The sequence below is a fragment of the Chroicocephalus ridibundus genome, chromosome 2, assembly GCF_963924245.1.
Source record: "Chroicocephalus ridibundus chromosome 2, bChrRid1.1, whole genome shotgun sequence".
Classification (NCBI taxonomy): domain Eukaryota; kingdom Metazoa; phylum Chordata; class Aves; order Charadriiformes; family Laridae; genus Chroicocephalus; species Chroicocephalus ridibundus.
This window is the reverse complement of record NC_086285.1, coordinates 40900673-40917111: the sequence shown is the minus strand read 5'-3', so window position 1 is coordinate 40917111 and position 16439 is coordinate 40900673. Positions and strand designations below refer to the sequence as shown.

The 16439-nt window shown below is 43.9% G+C and overlaps 1 protein-coding gene across 2 annotated transcripts; it reads left to right on the top strand.

The window, feature by feature from the left end:
• The first annotated feature begins 880 nt into the window (after nt 1-880).
• PP2D1 (protein phosphatase 2C like domain containing 1) lies at nt 881-16052 on the top strand. 2 transcript variants are annotated; one of them, XM_063325162.1, is made up of 4 exons: nt 881-1655; nt 9658-9804; nt 10081-11105; nt 14641-16052. In XM_063325162.1, exons 3-4 carry the CDS (start codon nt 10082-10084, stop codon nt 15840-15842), a joined length of 2226 nt encoding a protein of 741 aa, XP_063181232.1. In that variant the 5' UTR covers nt 881-1655; nt 9658-9804; nt 10081; the 3' UTR covers nt 15843-16052. The 2 variants fall into 2 exon arrangements, with proteins under 2 accessions (XP_063181232.1, XP_063181233.1); XM_063325163.1 differs by having other exon boundaries at nt 9655-9804.
• Nucleotides 16053-16439: the final 387 nt, after the last annotated feature.

Sequence of the window (16439 nt, the reverse complement as noted above, 5' to 3'; positions counted from 1 at the left end):
CCAAGACTTCTGCAAAGTTAGGAGTAGGGGTTTTTTTTTGGGGGGGGGGGGGATGGGGGGGAGAGGAGTGAGAAAACACTTTCCCCTGTAGCCTCCCTCTTCCCTCCCCCCTGGGAATTCCCTCTGCTGGGAATATTTTTAACCATAAAGGTTCTGCGGCGGGTTGGCGTTTACGATTAAGTGATGGGGAAGGGGGGAAAAAATGGAATAAAACGTTGTTATCGTTTTCGTGAAAAAAGGGGGTCTGGGGAAGGGGTCGGGACCTGCACCCCGGACACCGCCGCGGGCTCCCCGGGGCCGGGGGACCCCGGCCCCGGGGAGCCCGCGGCGGTGGCCGGGGGTGGCTTAGGGCTTCCCAGCAGCTGTGACAGCGACCCGTTAAGATGGCTGCTGCCATCCCCGGTGCTTTAAAGACGGGCTGGTTAAGGTGGAGGAGCCGCCGCTCTCGGCGCGATGGCTGCCCCAAGCTTTGCAGCAAATTAAAGGGGGGGGGGGAGGGGAGGGGAAATAATAATAATAATAATAATAAAAAAAAAATTAAAAAACGCCGTTTCTCTTAAATTTAGGAGAGAATGAGCTTTTATTATTTTTTATTATAAGCGTATGAGCGGTGTTTCAAAATAACAAATAGCCGCTGTTTGGTAACAGCCACCTAAGAACCTCTTTCTTTACTTGCCTTTTTTTTTTTTTTTTTTTTTTTTTTTTTTTTTAATGCCGGTTAGGTTTCTGCTTCTCTCCCCTCGGACTTGAAAATGAAAGTGTCATTGCTTAGTTTCACTTTCAGCTTTCCCACTTCTCTGCGCAGAGCGCAGCTGGACCAACACACCGGCTCTTACGGACCCCTTAATGTCCATGCCTGAACATAGGCTCCTGGTTTTGCTGGGAGCTGCTATAGCTTTTACATCCCCCCGATATGTTTTGGGTTTTTTTCTTTTTTCTCTCTCTTTTTTTTTTTTTTTTCCAGACCACCAACTTCTCCTTTAAGTGGTAAGCTAATGAGATTTAAGCCAGCGTGAAGTTTGCACACCCCCATATGAATGAATTACGAGTTTCAATTCTGAAAATACGTTTACTATTTTCACGCGGGTGGGTAACTCCACTGATATTTATTAAGGCCGCTCAGCGTGCGTTTATGTCCGAAGCTGCACAGGCGAGTGTTCACAGGATCACAGCCGAGGAAAACAACCTTATTCCTTCACCTTATTCTTCAAGGTCCTTAAAAGCCTGAAAAGTTTTTACTTCCATTAAAGTAACATCAAAGATGAAAGTTGTTATGAAGCAGATACTGACTTTGGTTAAATGCCCGCATATTTGTTTACATTTCACGGTGTGCTTATGAGGGTCTAACGGAAAAAAAAACCTGCTGTATGCATACAGTAAGGCACTGGTTTGTATAAAGGCAAAATACACTTTTACTGCAGTTCCTTCTTGAATCCTCAAAAGCACGGCTGCCTTACGATACTATGACTCTTTTTTTTTTCCTCTTTTTACCTTGCTACTCACTAGATAACCAGAACAGCAAGTCTACCAGCCTGTGGCTACGGATACAGTTACTATAGTAACATTTATAAACACTAATTTCACTACACATGCAGAACTACTGCCTGCTACTGCAGAGGAGCAGCTTGGAAAGAAATCACTCTAACTGCAAATAGGTAAATCTTTCTCTTTTTTAACTTTAAGCCTGACTTAAATCATTGCTCACATTCTAACTTTGTGCAAATATATTGTTTAAAACAAAAAGAAAAAAGCTTGACTTTGTCTTAACTGTTCCAGTGACAGGTAAAATAATACATTCACAATTTTGGCAAGAATAAGGAATGAAAATGTCATTTGCTGACTGGAAACATGGGGCTATAACTTGGGCTGTGTTGACTTGTGGTGGCTTCAGTGAATGTAATTTGGCCATGAGAGGTTACACTACATTAGGAAAAAAAAATTTTGCTTTGACATATGAGTGTACACATGTCATTCTCAATTTCATATCTCCGAGCTGGCTTTTTCTGTTGACTGAATTTACAAGCAAGTACATGTTAATTTTCTAATTGTAATGCATGCATAACTCCATTTGAGCACAACAGAATCACTCTGGTGCTTATTTCTCATCATTAAACATGCACTATGAGGATATTAAATTAGCTTCAACCTCAAAGCGTTGTCTGGAAAAAACCCTTGCCGCGTTTTTCAGTTCCTGTCCTTGGGGACACATCGATGGGTTTGCACAAGCCGAACTGACTCCGAGGCCCGTGTTTGGCCACGCTGGTGGGAGCCGAGGGAGCCGGGCTGCCTGCCTGCTCTCTGCAGCTCCCAAACTCGGGTGAGCAGCCGGACGGCTTCGGGAAGGCTACTCATCTGCACCGAATTAAGCCAGCCGGGAGATGGATGAGCCACCAGCGCCAGCTCCTGTGATTCCCAGGTCCCTCTCAGGCTGCTGGTGGCGCCTGCTCGGAGTCCGTGCTCCTGGGAGATCCGCGCCTCGCCTTTGTCGCTCTCGCCCGAAGTTCACTGCGAACACCCGACAGGCTTAAACGTTATTCCAGCAAGGGAGGCGGTTGCACTCTTGATGCCAGAATGACAAAAGGGGAAATCAAAACGCAGTTTAGGGTGTGCCTGGTCCCTGCTTACTACCCACTTGTCGCTTGGGGCCTGTCTCGGTGGCAGAAGTTAAAGAATGACTCAACTAATACCAGCCTCATGCTGAACGCTGCCTCTCTGAGAGGGACCTCCCAGCCCGTGGCCGAGCCCTGGGAGCCCACCCCTACCCCTCATCCCCGTCTCCCAGCCTAGCCGGAGCGAGTGTGCCCAACCCAGCCCGCTCTCCCTCTCCTTTTGTTCAAGATGGGACTTTCTTCCTGCTCTCCCACCTGTTTTTATTCTTGCCATTCAATGCAAATGTAAAAAGCGGAGCTCTTGCCCCTCCGGGAAATTTCTCCGGGTATAAAGTCCTATTGTGTCCTTTCATTAGCGCATTCCTTGTGGGTGAAGTGGCCTCCCTCTTGGCCACTGCGCATTCAGGGCTGCTATCAATATTTTATGAATCACTGGAAGTATTAACAGTACAAAAGTTTTGTTCATTATGCTGTCTCTAGCATCTTGTCAGCTTCCCATGGTGCTTACATGTGACTTTAATAATGCATATGGCAGGCCTTCCCACCAGGCCTTTGTCTGTTATAGGGAACCTCGCACCCCAATTACCCCGTCTTTAAAGGAAAAAAATGCGGGGAAAATAAAAAAGGAGAAAAAGTCACTGCAACGCTCGTGCCTGTTTCAGTAACACAAACTTCTTGTTAGTGATGGAGCACTTAGCAGTTTTTATTCACTTCTTACCCAGAGGACGCTCTTCTTGACAGCAGTCAGAGTTTTGATTTAACACAAGCCAAGCGAGAAAACTAAGGGCTGGGTTCCCGCAGCACAGGACATTCACTGCCTTTGCCAGTACAATGCGTGCTGTGCCTGCCAAGTTCAGAAGCTGCTTGTTAAAGTTATTTAGCCATCCGCAGTCACTACGTAAGCTTACACTGTGTTATTTCGTGGTAGTGAGAGCTGTAGATTGCTTCGCGCAAACATGGGATGTACTCTCTATTTTTCCCTTACCTTCTCTTTCTTCTGCCTCCCCGCATTTTTTGTTTGTTTGTTTATTCCTTTCTCTAACATCTTTTTGTCTTCTTCCTCCTACTTACTATGTGGCAGAGGTCCCCGCGATTCTCTGGGATGCCACGTGTGCTTCGCCTGCCTGTGCTTTGACAGTTTTGCTGACCACCCCAGCCCCACGTAGGGCAGGGGGGTCGGTGCTGGCAGTTGACAGCCCCCCGGGCGACTGGGAGGGAGGGGGCCTCCTTTCTGCTGCCTGCACTCAAGTAGCTGCCGACCAGCACCCTTGGTGTGACACTGATTTAGATAATAAAACTCCACATGGAAAGTCCCTTTTACTTCTGTAAAATGAATTTACGCTGGCCTAAGCACACGCGACCGTGAAGCCCGGGAATACAAGCAGTAACCCCAGATGTGGGTTTGTGGGGTGGGGGAGGCAGGGTGTCGCTGGGAGGAGAGTGCAGGTGGCACAGTTACCCTATTTTCACCCATCTCCCACCTTCTGCCACAGCTTTCTCCTTGTGGATCGCCAAAACCTCACGCGTCCACTGTGCCTCCCCCGCCACGCTGAGCCCCGCAGGCTCGCCGTTCCCTCTCGATGCTTCACAGCCTCTCTGCATCCCCTTGCTCTGCCCCACGCAGGCACTCGGTGGGCTACAAGCTGCCATTTCCACCCCACCAAGACAGACCCAGCTACCAGGATCAGGTAGAAAACACCTGGTGTGTGGGAAGACCTGGTTTTGCCACTTTTTTTGCTACTCCTGTTTCCCGGTTTGATGCTTTGCCCCAGTTGAGGAGCTGCACCTCTGCCCAAGCAGATGGTGTCACAAGTTATAATTCTCATCCCTAACGATGGGGAATGTTTCCTCTTCGTAGGATGACACAAAACCGGTGGGCCTGGAATCCCAAGATTCCAGTTTTGGACAACACTTAGGAAGATAAATCAGGAGACCAATTATCTTAATTTATTCCATAATTATTTTAATTATTAATCACTTCCCTCTTTCTTACCTATTATCACATCTAGAGGTGGGAGTGTTCCCAAGTCCTGAAGGCAGGCTCTGCCCCCGGGATGCTCCTGTGACTCACCAGGTTCATCTTTATCTCTTCCCACACCTTTCATAACAAGACTTTCCTGAAGCTGCATCATGGCTTCTGGGGATACAGTAATTAGGCTACTACGCACACCTGAGTTGACTCACTTGGGAGAAGATGTCCTGTTCCTTCTGCATCGTTTCCTCTGCAGACTGTTTTGGAGAACGAGAGGGCCAGCCGCGCTAAAACTGGTGGGAGGTGCGGGGCACGGCCGCTGGGTTAGCAAATGAGTTTGGCTTTTCAGGTGGAGAGTTTTTCAGAGGTCTAATGAGAGTTTAAGGGTTTTTAAGTTTGAGTTGTGACGTTAAGGCTGCATAAGGGTTTTTACATAAGATACTAGCTCTTTGCTGCTTTGGCTAAAGGTGACCATGTAAAACTGGGGCCTGGCAGGCAGCCCCTGCTCAGGTGACGGTGCTTGCCCGCGCCCTGGCTGGGGCTGTGCCACGGGGCACTGCGACAGCCCCCCTGGCCACCCGTGGTGGCTCCTGGGCAGGTGCCAGTCCTGGCGATGCCGAGAGTCCCCGTCATAGTTTCTGTGTGCGGGTGTGATGCATTCACAAACAAATTTCCAGGGGAGGTGCCACTACCGAACCGTGTGACAGGGGGAGGGAAAGGAAATCAGCCGGGAGGAGAGGAGCAGGGCTGAAGGCACGGAGGCAACGGGAGCCATATCGGGGCATCACAGGGACGTGGGGAAGAGGGGATGGAGAGGAAAGCACTGGCTGAGGCATGAGCAGAGGAAAGGCGTAGCAAGAAGTAAAGCAGGGAAGGAGAAGAGACAGGCAAGGGAGCCAGTGCTCATTCAGCAAGAATTCGCAGCGGTGAGGCCTGTTTATACGTATTAGCTGGTAACAGCCTGACGAGACTGTGACCTCCATTTTACATGACACAGCCCTTCTCTGCCTCCCCCCATCACCCGCAGGCAGGCAGGCATCTTCCCCGTGCTGCTTTCAGCATCAATAATAGTCACCCTTTCTCTAAGATCACAAGTACGTAGCAAATAGTAATAAATAATGATAAAATAACAAATATCACAGAGGAAGGAGTTCAGGACTAGAGATTGTGTAAGTCAAGTGCTGAGTATGACGAAGGTAAGCAAGGAAGAAGCAGGTTCTGGGTGGAGATAGGAACGACATGCGTCAGAGGGGGATGACTGCGCGCGGGACTCTTCCGTTTGGGTACGAATCAGATGCTGCGTCCTCGAAGCTCGATTAGCGACACCTTCGCTAATTAAAAGAATGAGACTGTCGCAGCGAACTGCAGAAAGAGAAAATAACCTCGCCTCGCTCTATGAACAGCAAGCAGCTCCAAGTGCCGCAGCTGGAGAGGGCTGCCAGAAATACGAGGTTTACTGGGATGATGGCATCCTCTGCCGTGCGCGTCCCCGGCCTGCAGCCGTGGGCTCTGCCCCTCTCAGACAGGGCAGCGGCCGGCGGAGGTGAAGCAGCCCCCTCCTGCCCTTCCTACGAGCAGGACCGAGCACCCATCAAGAGGTTCTCTGTAGTGACACAAACAATAAATACGATTTTTGCCCTTGAAAACACGTAAAACCCCAAACTGCGGTTCACTCCTCATTCTTCTACATCTTCCTTTTTTTTTTTTTTTTTTTTAATCTGCTTCTATTTTCAGCTCAGAACATTAAACAGCGCTGAGTTTTGGCTCCCTAAATAGGCACAGGGAAACGGCTGTGAGCTAGAAAGCTGAATTTTATCTTTCGCTGAGGCTGAGAGTGCTTTGGCTTCATGTATTGTGTTGTCGGTATCTCACTGTTATCCTTTAACCTGACAGCAAAAAAACTTTCAAGCCCGTATTTATTCCTGATGAGGGAAATGCAAGGAGAGAAGGAAATACAGGCTAATCTTTTTACTTCATAAGCAATCAACAAAGGAAATGTTTCCTTTTTTCTTTCATTTTCACAAGGTCTTCAGCTTTTAACATAGGCAGTGTATGCAATGCTATAAAAATGTTGACATCAGGGCTGCCCTTTTAATAATTATGAGCAACATGATTGCAACAGAAGAGTTACAGCATGTCTTGTTCTGAATTATATACATGAATTATTATGTATATTATCCTGGTTATTTACACATTGTAATAAATTGTAATAAAGTGGAACTGTTCTTGTGCTCCGAAATTGTGATTTGTTAGCACTTAAACTCACAGAGATATAAACACCTATAAAGTATGTTTGTTACAAATTAAGATTAGTGACATCAAACTAACATTTTGTTGAAAGTTTTCAATTTCCTGTCTCTAACCCAAGGGGCTTTTACATACACTAAACATAAAAGGGGTTCATATTTAAAAGGCTGTCGAAAAGCAGCTTGCCAGATTTTCTGTATATATTAGTCCTCATTTTTCTCACACCTGAATGCATCATCATGATGACAGCGGTGAAAAGGCTTGTGTGATCTCCCAGTCTCAAGTTCAAACTACGCAGAATAAAGGAAAAAGGATGCGTGCAAGCACACCTTTCCCCGCTGTTTTAATCACGTGCCTCCTTATCTCGCCCCACCAAAGCGGCGCAGCGTTTCTAGGGGAGGCTGGTGCTCACCTCTTGGATGGACTTTCCCATAAACCGCTCCTACAGCGGATTGAGAGCTGTAGTCACAGATTGAGAGCAAGCTCAACTCTGCCAGGACGAGGTATACTACGGTGTCATAAGGGTTTTTTTTAAGTGCCATCACCCTCTACTGAAGAGATCAGTTATAAAATTTTAAAAAGAAAGTCTACCCCAGCTGATCAGAGGCATCTGATTCTTTAAGACATTAAGACTAATTGGAGCTGGAGGAGGCTGGGGCTTTGTCTTTCAACGCTGCTGTAATTCTCAGTCGAAGGAATTTTGTCAAACTGTCACTACAGGAAAAAAAGTGCACGCCTTGAAAAACAAATCATGGAAATGCTTATAACTCAGACGTGATGAACAGAAATAATGAGAGAGAAGAAAATGTACTTCCCAGATCAAATTCTAGAAGAGACAACAGTTGCAAAATAGCTACTTTAAGGTGTGGCTGTATCAAGTTTGAAGAGAGAGCCCCAGAAAATGGATGAGGCTGAAGCAGGATGAAATTACCAAAGGCTACTCTTGTAATGATGCTGTGGGACATTACCGCTGCTAAACCATCGCTGCTTGCCCTGGCGGTGGACTAACAGCGGTTAACATTGGTCACTGAAAGTCAGAAATCTCAGAAGAGAGAATAGAGTAAAAACCTATAACAGATGCATTTTTGGCTGAGACTTCTCACCCGTACACACATCAATACTAAATGCTAAATAAATAAGCTTAATAAATATAAACAGTTTTCATACTTAGTAGGCAGATGATGTATAGGCTGGCAAGCTGAGCTTGTCAAGATGCTGTCAGGATTTTGGGCTGTTACGGTGTCTGTACGTGCGTGTTCTGTGCTGATCCAGGGGGGGAGGAGGTTACGCAAGCAGCTGTAAGGCTTAGCTGCACGGCACCCTATGGGACACAGCAGCCCTTCGGACTATTCTAATTTCATCTGCCGCCTAAGCAACATTGATATTTCCTCTGTATGTTATATATGTTTTCTTAACCATTTCAAATTACAGGCAGGATTATTAGTGCTGCTACCAATAGGGTCGCCTCATGTTTTCAACAACTTCAAGCTCTGACAGATATTAACTGTTCATACTGAAGTTCTCCAAGCCTGAAGCAGAACCATTTGAAAAAGTTCCAGGCAATCCGGTTTGTCTGTTTCTGAGAACATGATTTGAAAAATGTCTTAGCTTTGCTTGCATTAAACCGAAATTCTAATAACTCTTTTATGGAGACGCTCTAAGATTGTCAGGTTTTAAGCCAGGGCTTGGAAATTTGGCTGAGATGGCGTCAATAGCGCATCTGTTGTTATTCTTCTAGATTTACCCAAATCAGAGCAAGTTGCGATATTTATAAAGAAGCATGAGCTTGCCGAGGCATTCCAGCATGCAGGTGCTGCATTCAGGCAGCCCCCTCTGCACCGCCTGGCCTCTGCCAGGGACAGAGCAAGTGCCCCGCTGGGACTTACTCTACACCTCTGACCCTTGGGTTTGTAGCACCAGGTGCCAGACCCACGAATAGTGTCATTTTTTGTCCCAGCTCTCAGTGCTCCCTTTGCTAATACCGGGAAAAGGCTGAAGGTGTCTGTATGTGCGCACATCCCCATCACTAGCTGTAGGAGCGGTATGTGGAAGTAGATATTCAAGAGAACGTTATGTGCAGGAGTGCGGAGATTCCCAGGACTCAGGAGGTTCCTCAGCGTCGAGGAACAAGAATGAGGAGAGAGAGACTGGAACAAGGAGCCGAAGTGGGAGAAAGGAGGTGCATGGGGACAGCAGGAAGAGATTTGCTTGTGTTGGGGAACAGGCAGAGAGGCTTGTGCGGATCAGACCCCGCGTCCTTCCGGTACCTGGCCTTGATTCCCCGTTTCCAGCCTCCTTGCTTTTCCGCGAGCTCTGTTGCAGAGCGTGTGTGTCTTCTCCTTCCACCCTGATGGCTGGCGAACACAGAGGGCGCCCGCTGCTGCTGGCAAGTCTCGCAGCTGAAGGAGCAGGGCTGTTTCCCTAAAAGCTCAAACGCTGCTTGGCCCCTTTGATAATACTTTTGTTCTTCATTATATTTTCTGGGTTGAGAAACTGATGTATTCAAAATCCACCCTACATTAAAGGAACATGAACATTGCAAAATCTAGCTCTCGTAAGCAAGGAAAAAACAATGGAATATTGTCCACATAAGTGTAACTTATCTTCTGTGTGCCTAAATACAATAGTATAAAATAACACAATTTTTTTCCAGCTGTCTCCTGAAGGCCTCATAACTAAAACTGGTGGCAGCGAGAGTGAGATTTAATGAAAGAGATACACCAATGCTTCTGGCCCTGTTTCATATCTCCCATGCAAGATCGCCAGATTTTTTTTTTAATCTTAATCTTGAATATGCCTATTTTTTTTTTTTTTTTTTTTTTGAAGTAGGAATTACACTCCACTACCATGTCTGGAAAGTGATGAAAAAAGACAGAAAAGCTGATGAGGAACTGCTTCATGTTTCCAGTTCTAACAGCGTGAAGGCACAGGGCTACGCATTGAATCACAAGGAGGAAACAACTGAGACCTCATTAGGTACAAGAATAATCTAAATTGTGTTATGAATTCTGTATTTCCAAACTTTTCACTTCTTGAATTTGCTGTATTGATGATTTTTAACGTAGTTATTAGTTACCATTTTTATATAATCTCACACGAGGTTTGCAGTTTCTTGACCACGCATACATTAGTAGACAGTGATGCAATTCAGAGTTTGTAAGGGAGCGAGAACAAGGCTTAGGTAAACGTAGTGCTACCTAATATTAAAATATTGAAATATGAAAACTCTTAACATACTCAACTCGTTTATAGAATGACATGGGAAGAAATGTCACAAGACGGAACAAACCCACCTGATTTTGAACATTCCAGAGATGAGGAAGATGAGCTGGAGGCGGCCACAATTGCACCTGAGAACCGTGACTCCAAGCACATTTCAATTTTTTGCTCCGCGTGTCAACAAACAATACATCCACACCGCCTTCTTTATCATAAAAAAACCCACAAAGCCCTAATTTTGCTGGGCTTTGATAGCCCACAAATAAAGACTGACAACAAAACACTTTTAGCTCAGAGACAGAAGCTAATTTCCAAATTGACCAAGATTCCCAAGCATTCTGAGGCATGCAGGCAGAAGATTGATTATTCATTTGAATTCCTTATGGATAACAACGCCCCTACACCATATTGTGATCTTGCTGACACTAACAATCCTAGTACTTTTAAGAAAGTAAATAATTCTTTAATAAAAGCATTGTCAATTTGCCAAGATAAAAACTCCGCGTGGCAGGCAGACATGGAAGACAGATTTATTGTGCTCGACCGCTATGGAAGTAGGTCAGACGCGTGTTTTCTGGGGTTAGTTGATGGCTCTCACGGTGCGACAGCTGCAGAAACAGTTGCAGCAGAGCTTCCCCTTCTATTTCTTGACCAGCTTGCTCAAACAGATCCCTCCTACAAGAAGAGTAAGGACGAACAGCAAGTTCTAGATTCTTTTGCCACAGTCATCAGGGCAGATTACAGGGAAAAAGAGCAGCTTTTCTCTGGTAAACCAGGCAATGAGAAGACCGACAAGACCAATACTTACGAATGGATTCACAAAGCATACGCAAAGTCCTTTTGGAGAATGGATAGACTTCTACGACTAGGAAGGAATGAGGTTTCCAAAGTTCGCTGGAGTGGCTGTTCAGCCGTTACCTGTTTGGTGGAAAGAATCCCCAGTGAAGAGACAAATGGCACCGAGGAAGAAGGAAAAAAACATTCTGAAGCCGCCACACGCAGCCCATTAACCAGCACGGCCAGAGGTGCTGCTGGGGTACTGCACGTTGCTAACGTAGGTACGTACGTTCCACACCAGGATATTTTTTTTTTCCTCCCCCCAATAAGAAGAGAAAAACAAAGCTAATCTAGAGATTTGTCGGCAGCAGATATTTGGGAGATAAAAGGCTACAATTGCTTTAACTTGACAATGTGAAGGAGAAAAATTCCCTTGCAAATGGTATTAGTACTAAGCTTATCTAGTAAGTACCTTCAGTACGATATTTGAGTTACAGCAGTAAATTTACTAATGCAAAAGACACAGTTAAGAAACATTCTATAATACACAACACATAGTACACCTCTGTAAGAACAATTTTTTTTTTTTTTAATCAGGAAGTTTAAGGTGTCATGATTTTAGGGCAGACAACCATAACTCTTCTGAATTTAGATCTGATAAATCCCTTCTGTCAATGAAACATGCTTAAGATATTATTAATTTGTTTCATTGAGACTAAGTGCCACCACATTTCGCTACCAGCAAACTGGAAGCAAGATCTCTGGGGATCATCTGAATTATTAGTTTCTGAAGTAAGAATTGGCTGTTATTTACTGTTTTTATGGAAGATGTATTCAGACCCGTTTCCTTAGGAAGGAGAACCCTGCTTTGCCTTTCTAGTGCAGAAAATCGGTTATTAATTACAATCAGGAACACTGATACGTTCCTAATGCTTCTTCACCCAGCCCTGCTGCAGGCAACACTAGACAAAGCTCTTGCTGTTCTTAGCAACTCATATAGTCATTAGATCTTCCCCCTTGGTGATTTTTGTTACCAGTTGAGTTCTCTTGCATACGTAAGACAGCTGCAAGATTACAAGCAAGACGCGTTTTCCCATAAAGAACACAAGCAGAATTATATTTAAAAAAAAAAAAAAAAAAGCTGTTGGGCGAATAGTTTCAAATGGATTTGTGCTACAGTTGTTTTCTTCAGTGTCTTCCAGTCTCTGCTCGAAGCGCATACCCAGCACTATACTGCTTTTCTATCACTCGCCCCAGCATCAGTAAGGAGTGTGCTAACACTGCAACTCTCCATCAACAGGGGCACTCTATCCTCCTCACAAAACTTGTAAGACTTCTTCATATGAAGTCTGACTGAAACGAATCAAGAGGGTCAAAGATCAGTAGGAAAAGGGAAAACCGTTTGAGAGACTTCATTTCTTCAGGCGGAAAAAAACCCAACCAAACAAAAAAACCCCCCAAACCCAACCCCAAACCCAAAACATATTCCACACTTGGGAAAACAGATCCCAAATTAAAAAAAAACCAAACCACACACCTATATATATATATATGTTTTTGGTTAACAATAATCCTCTGCCAGTCTGAGGCACACTATAAACCAACTTGAATATGCACTGACATTGAAGTAAGTAACCATGGTCTAACCCCTCCCTTTCCTCTCTATTCTCCCGACGCTTGTTGCTGTATCCACACTTTCTCTACCTCCAACAAGCATTTCTGCAGCCACCAGAACTTCACTGTTACTGGTATCAAAATTGGTAGTTTAGCGCTAGCTCAGGTATTTTTGCAGGAGATGCAGTCACACCTTCAATGGAATACAGCAGTAACTCACATAAAGGTTGTCACGTTTCCAGAGCTAGTAATTGCATTTGATTTCACCTTATTGGGGAAGAAACGTGTTTTTATTACAATAAGCTGGAGAAGTAGGATGAAGGTAAGAGAATGTGGTAGAGAATTCACCCAGCCTAAGTTTTCTCGTTCTAGTTACTTGCTTCCATCCTTCCCTCCCAGCTGAGGTTTTATGCTGGCTGCAATTAAAGATACTGTAAAGCCAAGCTCTGCTAGTGAGTTAAGGCTTGAAGTTGGTCAGAGATACTTTAAGCCTTTTATGATTGAAGTCCACATTTCTGAACCACTTCTAAATACACATTTATTTAATCTAATACACTTAATTTTCCACCAAACGTATCACATCAAAGAAAAAAAGATTTGCACAACATCAAGCTTCATTTTCCCCCCAGGAATGTGTTCTTACAGAGGTATAGACATGTTCCTTCAGCACCAGGTAAGCAACTGAAGAGGATGGTCAGATATGTGGAGCAGGAGATGGTGGCACTGGCCAGCTTTGTCTTCTTCATTTAGTCCCACATTGATAGGCCAGCTTTTGTTGACTCTCTTGCCCTGTCTCTGGCTTGCAGACAAGAAACTTGCATCCAAAACCAAGCAGATTTTACTCTTTCTTGCAGTCAGATTGTTCCACATGGGTTATATTATGCCCTTTGTCAGGCTTACAGCTGGTGGTCTTGCTCCGAGGGTTCAAAGGAAATTCTAGACAATCTTCTAGCTCTCCATGGAAATCAGAAGAAGGAGGAGGGAGCAAGCACAAGGAAAAATTCACACAGCATAACTTAAGGCATCTACATTCTGTAATCAATAAAAAAAAAAAGTGTGTCCTTCCGTTTGATATTCTGAATCACCTTCTAGAGAAATCTGCCTTCACACAGACTACACTTAGCTGTCTCCTACACTAGACAATGCCAAGAAATACATTGACTGCCCAAGAAATACAACTACCGTATAAGCAGTGCCTACTTATAAACACTTCTCAGGGATCTGTGGCCTAGTGTAGCCAGATGATATTAAAAATACAATATAAATGAACACACAGCAGTGTCTGGAAAGCAATCATCCCACTCAAGTTCCTTCTGTAAGACATCACTTTTGCCCTTATGCCAACACTTGGGAGCAGACCAATCACCTCCCTAACGCAAAAAATTGTCTTCTCCCAGTGTAGCCACAGAAGACCTCAAACAATACACCACTGTTTCAGAGCTGCTTTCCTTTACGCTCTGCGTTCAAGTCTGAAAAGACTTGAAAAAGACATGCAGTGTTGCGATTTCTAACACACTTCATTCTCACCCAGCAGATTTCAAGTGTTGAGGGAAAGGTAAAGCACCTATTCTTGCTAAAGGAAAGAAGTCAGTCCTCGATTTCTCATGCTGACTGTGAGAACTCTTGCTCCCTTGGGTCCCTTAACTGAGGAAGAGATTTAAGGCATCGTGTTAGTAAACTGTAAATTCTACATGATGTCCAAATTATTTTCAGGTACTAGAAATTTTATACTGCTAAAAATAGTCTGAACCTGAAACTCCTTGATGAGTTCATTCAGCAATAATAATTTGAAAGCACACACTCTCTTAGGAGATAAAAAAAAAAAGTATTTGAGAAAAATAAGCACTTTTGCTTAAAAAAAACCCAACAAACAGTCAAGGTGCAACATTTCTATCTGACTGCATTTTAAGCTGAATGAAACGTCACTTAAGACTCCTCACAAGAGTTTAGTTGCAGTCAGAAGAATAAGGTTCTGAGATAGTCTTCTGAATAAGGGGAGGAAAGAAACCCACAGAAAACTGCAGTAAAATAGCAACAGACTCACTGATGGACATATTGTTGCCTGTGGCAGTAGATAATTGAACTATGACCTCAGGTTTTTTCCCCAGTCCTTAGCAAAAGGCTGTTAACATAACAGCAGTATATTACAAAAAATAGAATCAGTATGCTGTAATTCAAAATACTATCTTATTTCAACTTTAGGTAATGCACATGCAGTCTTATGTAAAAATGGAAAGAGTCACTGCCTCTCGAAAGAGCACAGCACTTCTAATGCAAGCGAGAGAAAACGCATACTTCAGAATGGTGGAAACATCAGCGCTAATGAACCAGATGGATTAGTGGAGGGGTACCTGAGAACTACAAGGGGTCTTGGACATCACGGAGATCCGGTACTGAAGAGATCTGTGATACCTGTACCTCACACCATATCTGTCCCTATTGATGATACTTGTCAGTTTCTTATTTTAGCTTCTAATGGGCTTTGGGAGGTTTTGGATTACAATGAAGTACTTGCATTAACTCTAAAAACATTCACTCATTATTTGAAGAGATATGAATGCGTTCAACAAAACAGAACTTCTCCATATAAGTGTCAGCATTTGATGCCCCTCACTGAAGACAACTTAAATGACTCAAAGGCTATTGAAGATCTGCAAGATGGAATAGAGAGGCTGTATTCCAATAAGCCAAAATGTTCTCGGAGGAAACATTTGCAAAGTGAAGAGGGAGTTCCTAAGGAAAGTGATGACCACAAAAATCAAGCTGACCCAGAACCATCTCTTTTCAGTAATGATGAAGTAAGTTCACAGAACAGAGAGAGAAAGCAGTCTGATTCTAGCACACAAGGTGGCTCTGAAGAGCTGAAACAGTTTGAGGACAGAAATCTTTATCCGTGTAACAGTTTTCAGCCACAGACTGCAGTGCAAGAAGAAACAGACAGTGACGTGTCCTGCACGACAGGTCCAAGCTGCACCCATAAACAGCCGCAAAAGAATGTACTGGCAACAGGGTCTGAAGACACGGAACAGCCCCCAAAAGACATAAAAGCATGCCTATCTAATTATGGCTCAGGTCCACCAGTGGCAGAAAAAATGGATTCCGAGATATTTCGTGACCAACTTGCAAGTTATGCTGCGCAAGAACTGCTAAAGACTGTATCACCAGTGGGTTCTAAACCACCATCGCAGTTTGAAGAGGACACAAAAACATACTCGTCCCGTTGCAAACCACAATCTGCAGGAAGAGGCAGAGTCACCTCTGAGACACTCTACGACAACGCAGCAAGCTACATTAGTGAACAACTGGTAAAGACTGCATTAGCTGCTGGTTCAAGAGATAATATTACTATTTTGATTGTACTTCTAAATGGATGCGATAAGATACCCAATTACCTCAACACCTAAAAATTCATCACAGGATTACTGGGGTGCCACAGTACATATAGTACAAGCTTATATTTAGCCATGTCATGAATTTACTTGTAATCATCTCAAATGCTGACCCATATAGTAAATCAGACATCTTGTCTGGAACTGTGCAAATGCAATAAGACCTTCTGAAACTCTCAATAATAAACAGTAATCAAAAATATCTTTTTTTTTTTTAAACCACTTTATTCAAACCTGAGCACCTCAATATAAAACTAAACACTGGTGAACTGTCATTTTCCTTGCTAAACCCAGATTACTGCAAATTTTAAATCTGCACAAGTAAGTTTCTGCTATCAGTTCAACATTTAATAGACTAATTCATCTCTTCTGACACACTTGGTAGATTTCATATAATGAAAATAACTAAAAGAATTAGTGCAATATACTGGACAGATCAAAATAAAATGTACTTTGGAAAACAAAGTTGCAAGTTCATTACTGACAGACAGCAGTACTCATGTTACAGATACAGGAGCATCATTTATTACTGTTCTAGCCGTAAAGGAAGAACTTAGAACCCCCTTTGATTAGAGAGGAAAAAAATTAGCCTTAAGTAACTGTACATTCTGT

Bases quoted from the DNA above. Each gene is read 5' to 3' on its own strand.
- PP2D1 (XM_063325162.1), top strand. From the start codon at position 10,082: ATGACATGGGAAGAAATGTCACAAGACGGAACAAACCCACCTGATTTT. The intron at 11,106-14,640 runs GTACGTACGTTC...TTTCAACTTTAG, and splicing joins ACTGCACGTTGCTAACGTAG to GTAATGCACATGCAGTCTTA.